The sequence below is a fragment of the Cordyceps javanica genome, chromosome 2 (assembly GCF_051103115.1).
Source record: "Cordyceps javanica chromosome 2, complete sequence".
NCBI lineage: Eukaryota > Fungi > Ascomycota > Sordariomycetes > Hypocreales > Cordycipitaceae > Cordyceps > Cordyceps javanica.
Window position 1 is genome coordinate 1506317 of NC_139296.1, and position 12125 is coordinate 1518441.

Below are 12125 nucleotides of genomic sequence, written 5' to 3' on the forward strand. Positions count from 1 at the left end.
CTCTTCGCATGTGCGACCCCAGCCTCATCTCGTGTTGTCTCCTGTTGCTGATTTACGACCTCTCAGTCGAAGACGTTACTCGTCAGTCTCTAGAGCAGGAAAAAAAACAGAGTGTAAACGTGATCAATTGGAAACGAATCGATAAACTACCTGGGTGGTTCTGGCTGCCCCCGAGAGAAACGGCGTTCCCCCCCCGCAATACTACATTGTGGCCGATCGCAATGAGAACCCGCCAACCAAGCCAGCTTCCTATCGAGTAACATCGTATCCTGGACAAAAAAATGTCTAGCATTAAGTATACATGACGAGACAAAACTCGTCGTGATATAAGTGGAAATGTAGCGATTACTAAGTAACCAACATCTCTTGACGAAGATGTTGCACATTGAAGCACAGCCACCCCCGACTCAGCCTTGTCAGGCTCACCAACAAGTCCTTAATCAACGGCGCGACTATGTATTTTGGGCCGCAGTGGATACAGCACTCACAGGCTCACTAGTTGAGTGTTACTTTTTTTTAAGGTTCCGAGACACGAATGCAAGTTTTCCCTGTTCCTGCCACTGGATTGGCTCTATATCCTCTCCGGCGCAACCTACTGGTAAATGCCCTGCTCTCGGAAATAGACGTTACAGTGGGATTGCAACGGTTGGCAGTAGTGCCACACCGAGCTTCATCTATTGTACTTATTTCGTGGGCTCACCGGGGCAGCAAGGCAAGAATCGTACGAAATGCAATCAACCCCGGCCCATCTCTATTTCATTAACCTCATCCCGGCAGTATGCCTGCTCCAAAGCATATATATATACACGGTATGCATGCGGAATAACAACATAAATGAAAAGAGAAATAATCACGGCAGCTACAATCGCACCGTTGGTATCTGCGACATGTGCACCTTGGCCGCGCCGTACGGAATCAACCGGTACGTCTTCTTCTCGCTGACGCAGGTTCGGTCTTTCGGCACCCGGTCAGGAGTGACACCCATCTTCAAATCCCACTTGATCTGGCAGCCATCGACTGTCATGAAATTGGCAGGCGCATTGTGCTCAAAGATGGGGTTCGGCATCGAGTCGCTGGCACCAATGCCGCTGTACTTGATAGTCGACGGGTCAATCGCGACATTCCACTCTTTGGTGCTGTTGATGAATTCATCACGCAACTCCTTAAAAGGGAGACCGCTGAGTCCAGGTCCCTTAGGGTCGCCGTACGAGTGTGGGAGGCTCGTCGTCTTGGAGTAGCCTACGTCGAGAGCATAAAGTAAGTTGCCGTAGAAGACGGCGACAGTATTATCGGCAAGCGTCTCGATCCTTGGGCTGATGCCAAGACTGTAACTGATGGTTGTGGTTCCCTTGGAGATGGAGATTTTCTGCATGCCCGTGTCACCGCTTGCTTCAACGCCAGTGGCCGTGGCCGTAGTCTTGCCCTCTGTCTTCCATTGGATACGAAGCGAAGAAGCGCGCAGGTTCATCCACTCAGGTATGCGAAGATACAGGTCAAAGTCTCCTGATGCGCTGATCTTGTAAGACAGCGAGTTTGTAAAGGGATAGTTGGTTGTGCAGTCGATTGACACATCGCTACCGTTCACCTTGGTTGTGACCTTGGTAGGGCCGAGAAGAGCATGGCCGAGACCTTCAGAGCCGACCAAGACCCAACTGTTGGTGACAAACTTGGGGTATCCCTGGGGATGATTGACCGTGCAGCATGGATATAGAGGTTCCATACCGTAGGTGGTGGCTACACCACTGTTGGCCGTGGTGAAGACGGGCGGCACGCTGCCGTCAGCCTGGATAGTGCTCAGCGCGAAAGGCATGTTGGGCGATGCCATATACTGGTGGGCCCATTTGTCACCAGTCATCATGACGGGCATTGCGTTGAATATCGTAGTCTCGGCGCGGTCGGCGAAATCGTTGTCTCCGAGAACCTGGTACATGTAGGCAAGAGAGTAGCTGGTCTCGACGGCAGTGCAGAGTTCGCTGCCAATATACTGCGAGTCATCGCGCTGCCACTCATCCGCAAGAACAGAGCCAGATGCACTGCCGTGGTATGTAAATGTCAGATTAACAGCATCTCTGCTACGCTGGCGGAAGTAATCGCCGCCCTTGAACCGCCACACGACGCTGGATGCCTTGAGACCTGCGAGACCTGGTTAGCTGCGGCTGGAGGGCTACGACCTGAAATGAAACTTGCCTTGGCCAACATTGACGCCGTGGATGTATGGGGTGATGCTGCCATCGCTGGGGTCGACAACTTTACGGTACGTGGCGGGATCATACCAAGTATCCCACTTGTACTTTGTTTGGTCATAAAACAGGCCCATGGTATCCCATAGCTGGCTTTCGTTGTTCTCAGGATGGTTTTCTAGCAGCCACTGGATAGTGATGATCATGTCGGCGACGCGCACCTCGCCCCAACTGCAGTCGACATCGCTAGCGCAACGGGTGAAGCCCTGGCTATTGTTGTGCAGCATCTTGTTTCCGAGTTGGAAAAATTTATGCAATGCCGTGACAATCCGCTGCTCCCACTTCTTGTCTGCCTCGGCGAGCTGGATAAGGCCGAGGAAGAAGGGTGTGCGCGCCCAAAAGTTGCGCTTGTCACCCGTTTCCGGCCCAATCCAGCCATCATCGGCTTGGAAGTTGAGGACCGTGTCGGCGACGTCGTGCACCTGGGTCTTGAGCCTGTCATCGTCGAGTATGTATGCGGTCGGTACAAGGCCGTTGAACCAGTATGGCAAGGCCTCGTTCAGGTTGCTGTACTCGGAGCCGCCCTTACCAGGTGTGTTGAGCCATGATGACTGGTTTACAAATATATAAAAGTCATGCTCATGGCCGGGCAGCCCTGACGCCATGGCCTGCATCTCGCCCAGCAGCCATCCTGCAGGCTTGACATCACCAACGGGGAGAGGGCTATAGGTCCACGGCTTGACTGTATTGGTCGCGATGGTCAGCTGCAGCTCATGCATAGAGAGCTCGATCTGGATTGGTCGCGTGTTACATACGTGTATCGGCAGCTGCGGCCAAACCCAGCACCGTTTGCGCAACTAGAGCGGTGTTCGTTAGCTTCATGGTGCTGAGGATTCAGTAGAGCATGGGAGAGCGAGAGCGAGAGTGAAAAAGAAACACGCTACAGAAGCGCGTAATAGGAAGCATGTATGCGTTTCTTGTCTCGCTTTGCCTGGTGGGTGGACAAGCACGGAATGCGCGACACAGAGTGAGACCCATGTAAGGGAGGATTGGGTGTGAAGGAGGGCAGGAGCACAATGGCAGCGCAAGGCCTTACTTTTATCATCAAACCACATAATATGAACCGTCGTTGAACGGTGGGATGGGAGACCCCGAAGGGGGTTATGGCGAGGTGTGACTGCACACAACCCACGACCGGGACGTACCAGTTCAGAACGCGCTTCGGGACGAATCTACAACAACGCTAATTGGAGGCGGGGTAGAGAAACAGGGGCATCAGAAGAGGCAACACAAGGACGCAGGGGGTTCGAATGCACAATGCTACCCAGTACCAAATGACCTTGGCCAGTTCTGTAAGTAGGTTGCAGGAGCAAAAGTAGGGTTGGAAGTTGGCAACTTGGCGCATAAAGAGACAATGGGTCTCGTGAGCCAACCCCCGTCTCTTCCACTCCTCCTCCTCCTCATCCTATCGCCATGTTCGCCGCCACGGTTTTTTATTAGCGTCTCTTCCCCGCCGCCACTAATTTTTCCGGGGCTTGACTAGCCGTTCATACTGCCCTATACTGAGCCGACGGTGGAAGATGATTCGATTGGTGATGTTGCGGCGCCTTATTAGTGCCTGTTCGACGTTCTGGTGGTGCGGAAGTGGCACGGGGTTGCGGTCAGGGGCGAACGCCTCCAAGCCCCCCTCCCCCCCTCTCTACGATGAGATCTTCTGTGGGAGACAGTTACCGCAGGCAGAGTCTCTTTATCTCTTATTTTCCTAGCCTCCATCTACGACTTTGTTTTCTTTCTTGCATGGAGCCGCGAGGAGAGACACAGACGAGACGAGAAAAGCATAAGGAGGCAGCATACCTATCCAAGAACAGAATACACAACGGAAACCCGAGAAAGAAAGAAGAAGGGAAGGAAGCAAACGCATTTTCCAATCTTAGCAGAGCAACTACACGGTCTAGCATCTCATGCATAGCCATCCTAGTTCGGCCAAATATCGTTCGTAGGGGCGTCATACTACTCTTGGGCCCTAGCCTAGCCAACCTCGCCACCCATTTCTGTAGCTCTCCAATTTCTCACAGACATACGCGTGGGTATAGAAACCTCCCTCTATCAGTGCCTACATCTCTCAATACGACGTCGGCATACATGGACTTTCGCAACCATCAATAGGTGCCAGCCACATTCGGTACTCCACACACCTACCGGCCCAGTTCTCCTGATTCTCCTCTGGTCATTCCCACAGCGCCTTCTCATCTCCGATATGCAGGCGTGATGGCATATAAATTTCCCTTTTGATACAAGTCCAGAGAGATCCACACTTGGGCCGTCGACATTCGCAACGACGCGACACGCTCGCCATCATGTGTTCCCCTACCTCATTTCGCCTTTCCATGTCACTTCATACCACCTTCCTCGTACAGGTGCGCCCGCAGCCCCGGTGCCCGAACATAATTGATTCAACTTCAGATGTCTTTCGGGCCGAATGCAATAGGCCGCGGCGTTGGATGCTCATCTGCCGTCGAAGCCATCGGTTGCCGTCATCTTACGTCCCATGGTAGAATGGAACCTAAGCTGTGGCGCTTCCAGCCTGGTATTGGTGGAATGTAGATCAACTATATTGTTCGTGTTGTAAAATCGTGTATAATTCCCCTGTTCCCTGATTGCTAAGCGCCAAAGTACATCTTCGCCAAACGCATTATCACGCAAGTAAAACGTAACCAAGTAGGTTGCAATACTAGTCGCCGTGTGAGCGGGTAATCCGAACAATTTGAGTAGGAAAGATTGGGGAGTGCAAAGTCAAAACCGGTCGTAACTCGCAACAGAGTCGGCCCGTGACGAGTTTCCTAACAAATCCCTGCTGTGCGTTGCCTAGCAGTCTGAGATGAAGGATTTATTGCGTGGGAAAGCTGATCCTCGATAATGGTGGTTGTGGTGTCTACATGGTTGTCACTTGTAACCTATATATTGCTACAAAGTGACATTAAACGAGCGCATCATGGTTGTGACATCTCACGTGTACTAGTCGTCGTGCGTCCATTTCGAACGCTGGGGTGTGGATGAAAAGGTAACGTAAACTTTTTTATTCAGCAAGCAAATTGAAAAAGGACAAACGCCTCTCCAAATCTATATGTCGCTCTCATGTGCCGACTAACCACCGCCATCGTAGCGGTAGTAGTAATGTTTCTGGTTGTTGTTGCGCTCTCCGTAGCGGAGACTTCGCTTTTTCGTCTCGTAGTTCTCCAGCTTTCGTGCACGCTTTTCTTCCTTGCGGACGGCCTTCTTTGCGTCGTCAGAAGCCCCGATAAGCCCGGCGGCTCCTCTTGGGGCTACTGCACGGCCACGACTGCGGTTCCGGCGCACCAAGCGACCGTCAGCCTCATCGTCTGAGCCGGGGCGCTCGGAGCCCTCAATCGCCAGGCGCTCTGCGCGCTCCTCAGGAGTTGGGTAGTTGTTGAGGTTCTGGCGAAAGTACCTGTTGAGCGAGCGATGGCCAACCGATTTGCCGGATGGCAGATGAAGCTCATAGTCGTCATAAAAGACGGCGTGCGTATGCTTGTGCGCGCGCGAATGCCAGCCATCTGCCTGGTGTCTTGGTCGCGGGTCATCATGTGTGTGGTGCGGATGCTTGCTCAGTCTATCGTATTGGTGGTAGTGGCCTTCTGCCGGTACAGCTGTGAGGTCCTCGGAATCCAGCGAGGATGCAGAGCTATCAGTTTCCCAACCGTCACCATCCTCATCCTCCTTCTCGTCGTCGCCGTTGACCTTGGGCTTAGACACACGGGCACCACCAGCGTCATTGTCACCCATTTCGTCATCAGTATCTGAGCCTTCTGGGTCAGAATATGTCGCACGAAAGTCGTAGTAGTCGCCAATGTCAAGTTGCTCCTCCTCAGTGCTATAGGGAATCTTGCAATGGCCGGTATCACGCATATGAGTCTGTACGGCGTATATCGAAGTCTTGACCTTGTCGCAGAACAAACAAGCGTGGCCCTGTGCAACTTTGAACTGAAGCTGCTGCAATAGGCCATCCAAGTCTGTCAGGTAGGGCTTTTCGGGTATGAACATGCCATGGAACTTTTCCATGTGCTGGGCATTGAGGGGCACGCTGGGTGACTCATAATTGCAGAAAAGGCAAGAGTTGAGGGTCCACACTGGCTCCTGGGCATTGCCAGTGGCAGTTCCATTTTCAGTCGCAGCATCATCGGCGTCTTCGTTCACTTCGTTGGTGGTCGGGGCAGGGTTATTGGGGCGCTTCACTGGGGAGGGTCGCTGCTGGGACAGTTTGGCCTTCTGAAGACCTTTGATCACTTGATTGAACTCGTCCTCGGCGTCAGAATCCACGCCGCCATTCTTGGAAGCGGGGAGAGACTCGCCCAGAGAAAAGGTAGAGCTGACGACGGACTTGGTCTCCTCCTCGATGGGGGGCCCAGCTGTCACCTCGTTTTGCTTGTGTTTTTGGCTGAGAATATGGTTCTGATAGGCATTTTCGCTATAGTATGTCTTGTTGCAGGCTTGGCATGACTTTTCGAAGTAGGCTTTGTCGGTCTCGGCAGTGGTGGCTGCCCGGGCTTGAATGACCTTTTCGGTGAAGACTTCGGCGGAGATGGGTGGCAGGGTGGCGACGCGGCGCTTGAGGTTATACCGGCTATTTGCGGTCAAAAATGCTTTCCCAGCTGCTTGTAGGAAGGGTGCTTTGCTTACTGCCAGTCACTTTTCATATGTGCTTTTTGGAGGTCGATATTTCTGTACGCAACCTGGCAGGTATTGCACGTGTACGGGTGAGACGACGGCGCAGCTCCGGCACCTGCCGCAGGCTGAGCACTCGCCATATTTTAAAACCAGCGAACAAAAATCTGTGAAAGCAACTTGTCTCTATGGTAGATGCGAGAAGTGTAAGGTAAAATGGTGACGGCGGTGCTTCCGGCAAAGCAAAAAGGATGAGTCTGCGCGGGGCAGAATTATTAATACTACGTTGATTGTGGCAATAGGTTTTTTTTTTTTTGGTGGCGGGGTCAACCTTCTTTGGCTTTCGTCACCGCTTGCCTAGGTAGGAGGGCCCAAAGAGTGGAGCCGATTGTCCAAGTGGGCAACCGGGCTGCCAAGCTGCTTCATCTGGGACGGATTTTTAATTTTCAAACGCATGAGCTGGACTGCAATATTCCAGTGCCTGCCTTTCAGCCCCCGACTTGCCCCAGCCTCAAGGCTCAGTTCCAGGCAGCGGATGTCTGACTTAAATACGTCTTTTCGGGCGTAGTTGGCGCTACAAAGGGTTTACGGCGTGATGGACATCAACGGACGGCACCTTTGCGTTTTCAGTGGCACTTGAGCCTCTCGACATTGTACCAGAATTTCTCGACAGGCACCAACCAGATCAAGGTTAATAATGGGCAAATTTGAAAGCCATTGGCCCCCAAAAAAAATCGAGATCAAAGTGGTAGCTCGCACTCGCAGAATACCAGCCCAATTCCTCGCATCTGGCGTCACCTTTTGATTCTCATTTCCATCTGCATACGGTGCAGGAGGAGGTCTACACGAGAAAGGCGTGTCCAGGCTACGTCAAATGGCTATGTAGCTCGCTCGCTCACTAATCAAGCATTTCACGGTGTATGCAGATAATGGTTCGAAGCAAGGATGATGATATCTCTATAGAAGCTATTTGCATTTCTCCTCGCGCGATGACCTTGATTGCCAGTGACTTTTCCTTCACATGATCACAGGGCATCCAATAGCCTGGTATGATCATCCTGTGCGGCATTTTCAGTTCCAGATCGATCTATGCTGGTCCACGCTGGCAGGTGCTTCCGGTGCTTACTGTGTTGCTGGTAGGGAACGCGCCTCGGCTCCAGGCGCTGGATTTCGGGATTTGAGACACTCATCCTCACTCTCAAACTTCTCGCCAAAATCCCACCAGTTTTCTTCTTTGCAGTACTCGATTGTACCAACGCAGTCCTCAGAGTACTTCTTGTCAAAATCTGCCGCACTATCAACGGGACCGCAGAAAAGAGGGATCCCTGTCCTATTGACCTTGAACGGGAGCTTTGTTGGTTCTGGTGCTGGCTGTGGTGCTGGCTGTCGGGATTGGAAGCACTCGTCCACACTGTCAAACTTCTCGCGAAACATCCGCCAGTTTTTATTTTCGCAGTACTTGATTGTACCGACGCAGCGCTCAGACGAGCGCTCGTTCCATACATCGAAATTCGTCCCGCAGAGGCGAGGGTCATTTCTATTACCAGGCTTGAAGAAAGGTAGCTTTTGCAAACCCTGACGTGCTCCTACTGGCGTAGTAACAGCAACGCCTGCACAGAGGGTTAACATGAATGACAGCTTCATGTTGAAGGAATGGTGAAAGAATCTTGTTTTCTTGTGACTTGTAAAGCGTATATGAAGAAAGATGCAGATTATCGGTGCCGCCAGTGGAAGGATGGGCTTGAAAGAGGATGTTCTGCTGTCCTGCTGTTCTGGCGGTTGGCTTAGCACCTTAAATACATGTCCTTCCTCACGCCAAGGCTTCGACCCTTTGCTGCTCGTATTCTGTACTTACACTATAATATACCCGTCAATTAAAATTGCCCATGCCCCAAGACGTCAGGCGCACTTACGTCCTACACTTCCATATTAACAGTCATGACTCGAGCATATGTCACTTATCAGTAGGTGCGAGACGAAAGTTTTACACCCTGTCGGGCCCTTACTCAGTATAAGGTATCTCTTCTTCGGTCCATCCCCTTTTTAGCTATACCGCTGGCATCAAGAAATATCCTGGAATATTGCATATACTACCAATCATACTCGGTACTTGAATCGTAACAGAGTGGGAGGGCGGATTAGAAAACAGATGTGCGCACAGTGACACAAGTAATAATGGGAACGACACTAAGCAGTGACGCACAGCCGCGAAAACGGCCGATCGAGCCTCTGCTACTGAAGATAGGATGCTGAACACTTGGAGCATTAGCCTTCGAAGTTGGATCTGTGGAGACGTTAATTTTGGCTGGAAACGTGTACGGTGTACTGAGTACTTGGAAACTTCGTGGGGTTGAGGAGTAAGTTTACCACACCGGAGTGCGATGTGAATGCTTGTCTACGTACTAGCCACCTAGGTACCTCCCTTGCCGCCTTTCTAACGAGAGGCATCGCCAAGTTGGCCAACTCGTGTGTGAAGTCCTCACCTACAAACGGCCTCAGGCTCACCGACGACTGATCAAGATGATGAGCCATTCATGTTCTGCCGACGAGATGTATGGCTACGTGATATTTGAGTAGATGCGAGGCGGCAGCGGCAGCCTTGAAGTCTATCTTGTCTCTAACGCTATGATCACGTAGTCGCAATAGCTGGACTGGTGTCTTCAAGCTACTGAGGGTGTTGCGTTTCTTCACAGCTCCCGGGTAGGATAATTCGTCACCTGCTTCGACTTTCCCATTTCGTTACGCATAGAATTCACACAATCCGACACTCTCTCGATGGCCTCCAGGCAGTGGGTCACGCCGAATGTTTGCTCGAGTCTGCACCCACATATATGCCAAGAGTGTGACAACAGGATTATCTCGGTAAAGAAGACCGAAACGACCATTTAGAGCGATCTTTCTTATCAGTATCCGTACGTGCGTGATTTAAAACACAAGATTTATAGACGAGGGGTAGCTCTGGGCGCATAACGCCGAGGGTGATAATTTATACACGTGTGACTTGAAAATACTATGATACTGATAGTCTGTCTAATCTTGCGTCTACCAGTATGAGGTTATTCTGGGCCTATTATACGAAGAGCTATTGATTTCTTTACTGAGTAGCACTAAGAAACTGGTCTACGTAAGAGTATCAGGTACTCCGTACTTGAAATGTAACTACTATTTCGCTAGAAACTCATATATAATATTGTATATGGAGAGGGGCGACTGCGAGTTAACTGTCGATAATGACTTTATGATAAGTTTAGCGTCTGAATGTAACTAATTCGGTCAGTTTGAGTGCTGTATAGACGGCTTTAGCGTTGAATTTTGGATATGTATTACTCTATTTCGGACTGTTCGTGGACTCGAAAGCATGCTGAAAGCGACGCATGTAAAGAGCCAGCGGAGAAGGGGCGGGCGTCTTTATTTAGGCAACTTAGGTTTCTACGATCTAGGCTATGAACAGATACGTAGTAATGGCGGACGCGGATAGGCATGCTCTACTTATCCCTGGGGATAGCTTATTTACTGATAAGTAGACAAAGTGGTGCCCGTCTTGACGTGGTGTCGCTCCCCAGTCCCCAGTCGATGTGTTTGTTGCAACTTTTACCCTGAGAAATGCCCTCCCCAACCGACAACTTCTCCATTTATGACCTTGTTGGAAACTCTGTGGCCGCCTGCAAGCAGTTAGCTACCTAGCGTTGAGGTTTAGCAAGACAGAATATGCCGTCAATGACGAAATCGTCGCTTTTTTTTCTTTTCTTCGCAAGGACAACAGCCGCCAAGGCTGACTTCGAAGAGAGAGCTCGCAGCATCACTGGCTGCGACAGGATTGTCGAAATTCCCATTCAAGGCGTCTGCAGCTACTCCATGTACGCTGGTGCTAATCTAGAATAAGTTGTTCAATGCCGACTCCGGTCTTTGGCTCTGAAAACAGAATATGACCTGGCGACAAAAATCTACGGACCTTTGGTCCCGACTGCTCAGTTTCGGGGTGATCTCGGGGCTACCGATGTCGACGGCAAAGCTCAAGACGGCGGGAGAGAGCCGCTTCTCATCTATCTCACGTCGCAGATGCCTGGTATCACGCAGCTAGATTTTGTGCTGTCTCACAATTCTACACAAACCTCGCCCGGGTTTTCTTTTTTCGTTTCGTCAGAATTTACTCACCGACATTGCCAGGTTTGCCCCCCCAAACACTATTCAGTACAGCAGTCTCCGAGAGTCCCTCGGTTTTTTGCTCGATCCTGGCTCACGCCGCAGTATGTCCCATTCGAATACCGGGAACAAATCGGAGCCGAGTATCTGAGAGATCCGAAGTACCTCCAGAATGACCTCCCAGAAAAATTCCAGCCCTATATCAAGAAAGCGCGGTTGCTTGGCTTCTTCAGAAGCCTCTCCACGGCGTATACATATAATACAGCGTAATCTCTTCCCGCATCGCCATCCTCAGTGCTACGAAATCTTGCGCAAAATACGAGAGTTGTTCGGCAGCTCTGAATAAGAATCATGCGAGCTAAATGAGATCTACACTTGGGCTATTATTTTTCTCAAGCAAACGAATGGTAGGAGACCCGAGCATACCACGTGTGGCAAAGCTTGCCCAGGTACCAACAACCACCAACAATCACCAAGAGTATTCCTAAGAATCCACCATTTTGGGCAAGTGCTACGGAGGGAGCTAATTCTGTTTATTTCGAGGCAAGAAGAGCATATATTCTCTTCAAGCAAAAACACATAGCTAACCAGATCAGCGTAAATAACCCCGCAACTTAATAACGGCCCCGAAGAGGCTGTCATATATAGCCAGCATGTGGAATAAAACCTCACATGTCTTTTCACGTATCGACATGCTCGTTCCATGAGAATTGTCCCAATACAACTCCTCGGTGCACAGGGGTTAGGGATCCTTCACCCGGTGTCAGCGTAATTAGGGAAGGGTATATTCGCCGATGCAAGCGGACAAGGTTGACGTTTGGCAAAACATTTGGGGCTTACTTTCCGCTCCAAGCAAACGCACAATATCATTCTGTAATTTATTACTTTATTTGTTCTTTTTTTTTTCGCTTTTTTCACCTCTTTCTACGGCCATACACACCGACGAGCTGAGCTTTACGCCTACTAACCTTGGGTACTAAAAGCCCAAGCCACTCCGCCGCCCAAATAATGCGCTAAGCCGGCACTGTGCAACTGTAACCGCGCCTCAATCAGAACTCGCCTTGTCCGTAAACCTTCATCCATCCATCCGTCATACTGTCTCCCATCCACAGCGTTGCT

At 50.8% G+C, this 12125-nt stretch overlaps 3 protein-coding genes across 3 annotated transcripts; all 3 read right to left on the reverse strand.

Moving 5' to 3' along the window:
* Positions 1-859: 859 nt before the first annotated feature.
* On the reverse strand, positions 860-3062 carry V2A60_002948 (uncharacterized protein; the record flags this gene model as incomplete). Its single annotated transcript, XM_083254292.1, has 3 exons — positions 860-2133; positions 2188-2922; positions 2996-3062. The coding sequence occupies 3 exons, from the start codon at positions 3060-3062 to the stop codon at positions 860-862; spliced, it is 2076 nt and encodes a 691-aa protein (XP_083110418.1).
* Positions 3063-5324: 2262 nt separating this feature from the next.
* V2A60_002949 (C2H2 type zinc-finger-domain-containing protein) lies at positions 5325-7006 on the reverse strand (the record flags this gene model as incomplete). The annotated part of the gene is made up of 2 exons (XM_083254293.1): positions 5325-6822; positions 6879-7006. The coding sequence occupies 2 exons, from the start codon at positions 7004-7006 to the stop codon at positions 5325-5327; spliced, it is 1626 nt and encodes a 541-aa protein (XP_083110419.1).
* A 979-nt stretch (positions 7007-7985) lies between these two features.
* Positions 7986-8507, reverse strand: V2A60_002950 (uncharacterized protein; the record flags this gene model as incomplete). Its single annotated transcript, XM_083254294.1, has 1 exon — positions 7986-8507. One exon carries the CDS (start codon positions 8505-8507, stop codon positions 7986-7988), a length of 522 nt encoding a protein of 173 aa, XP_083110420.1.
* Positions 8508-12125: the final 3618 nt, after the last annotated feature.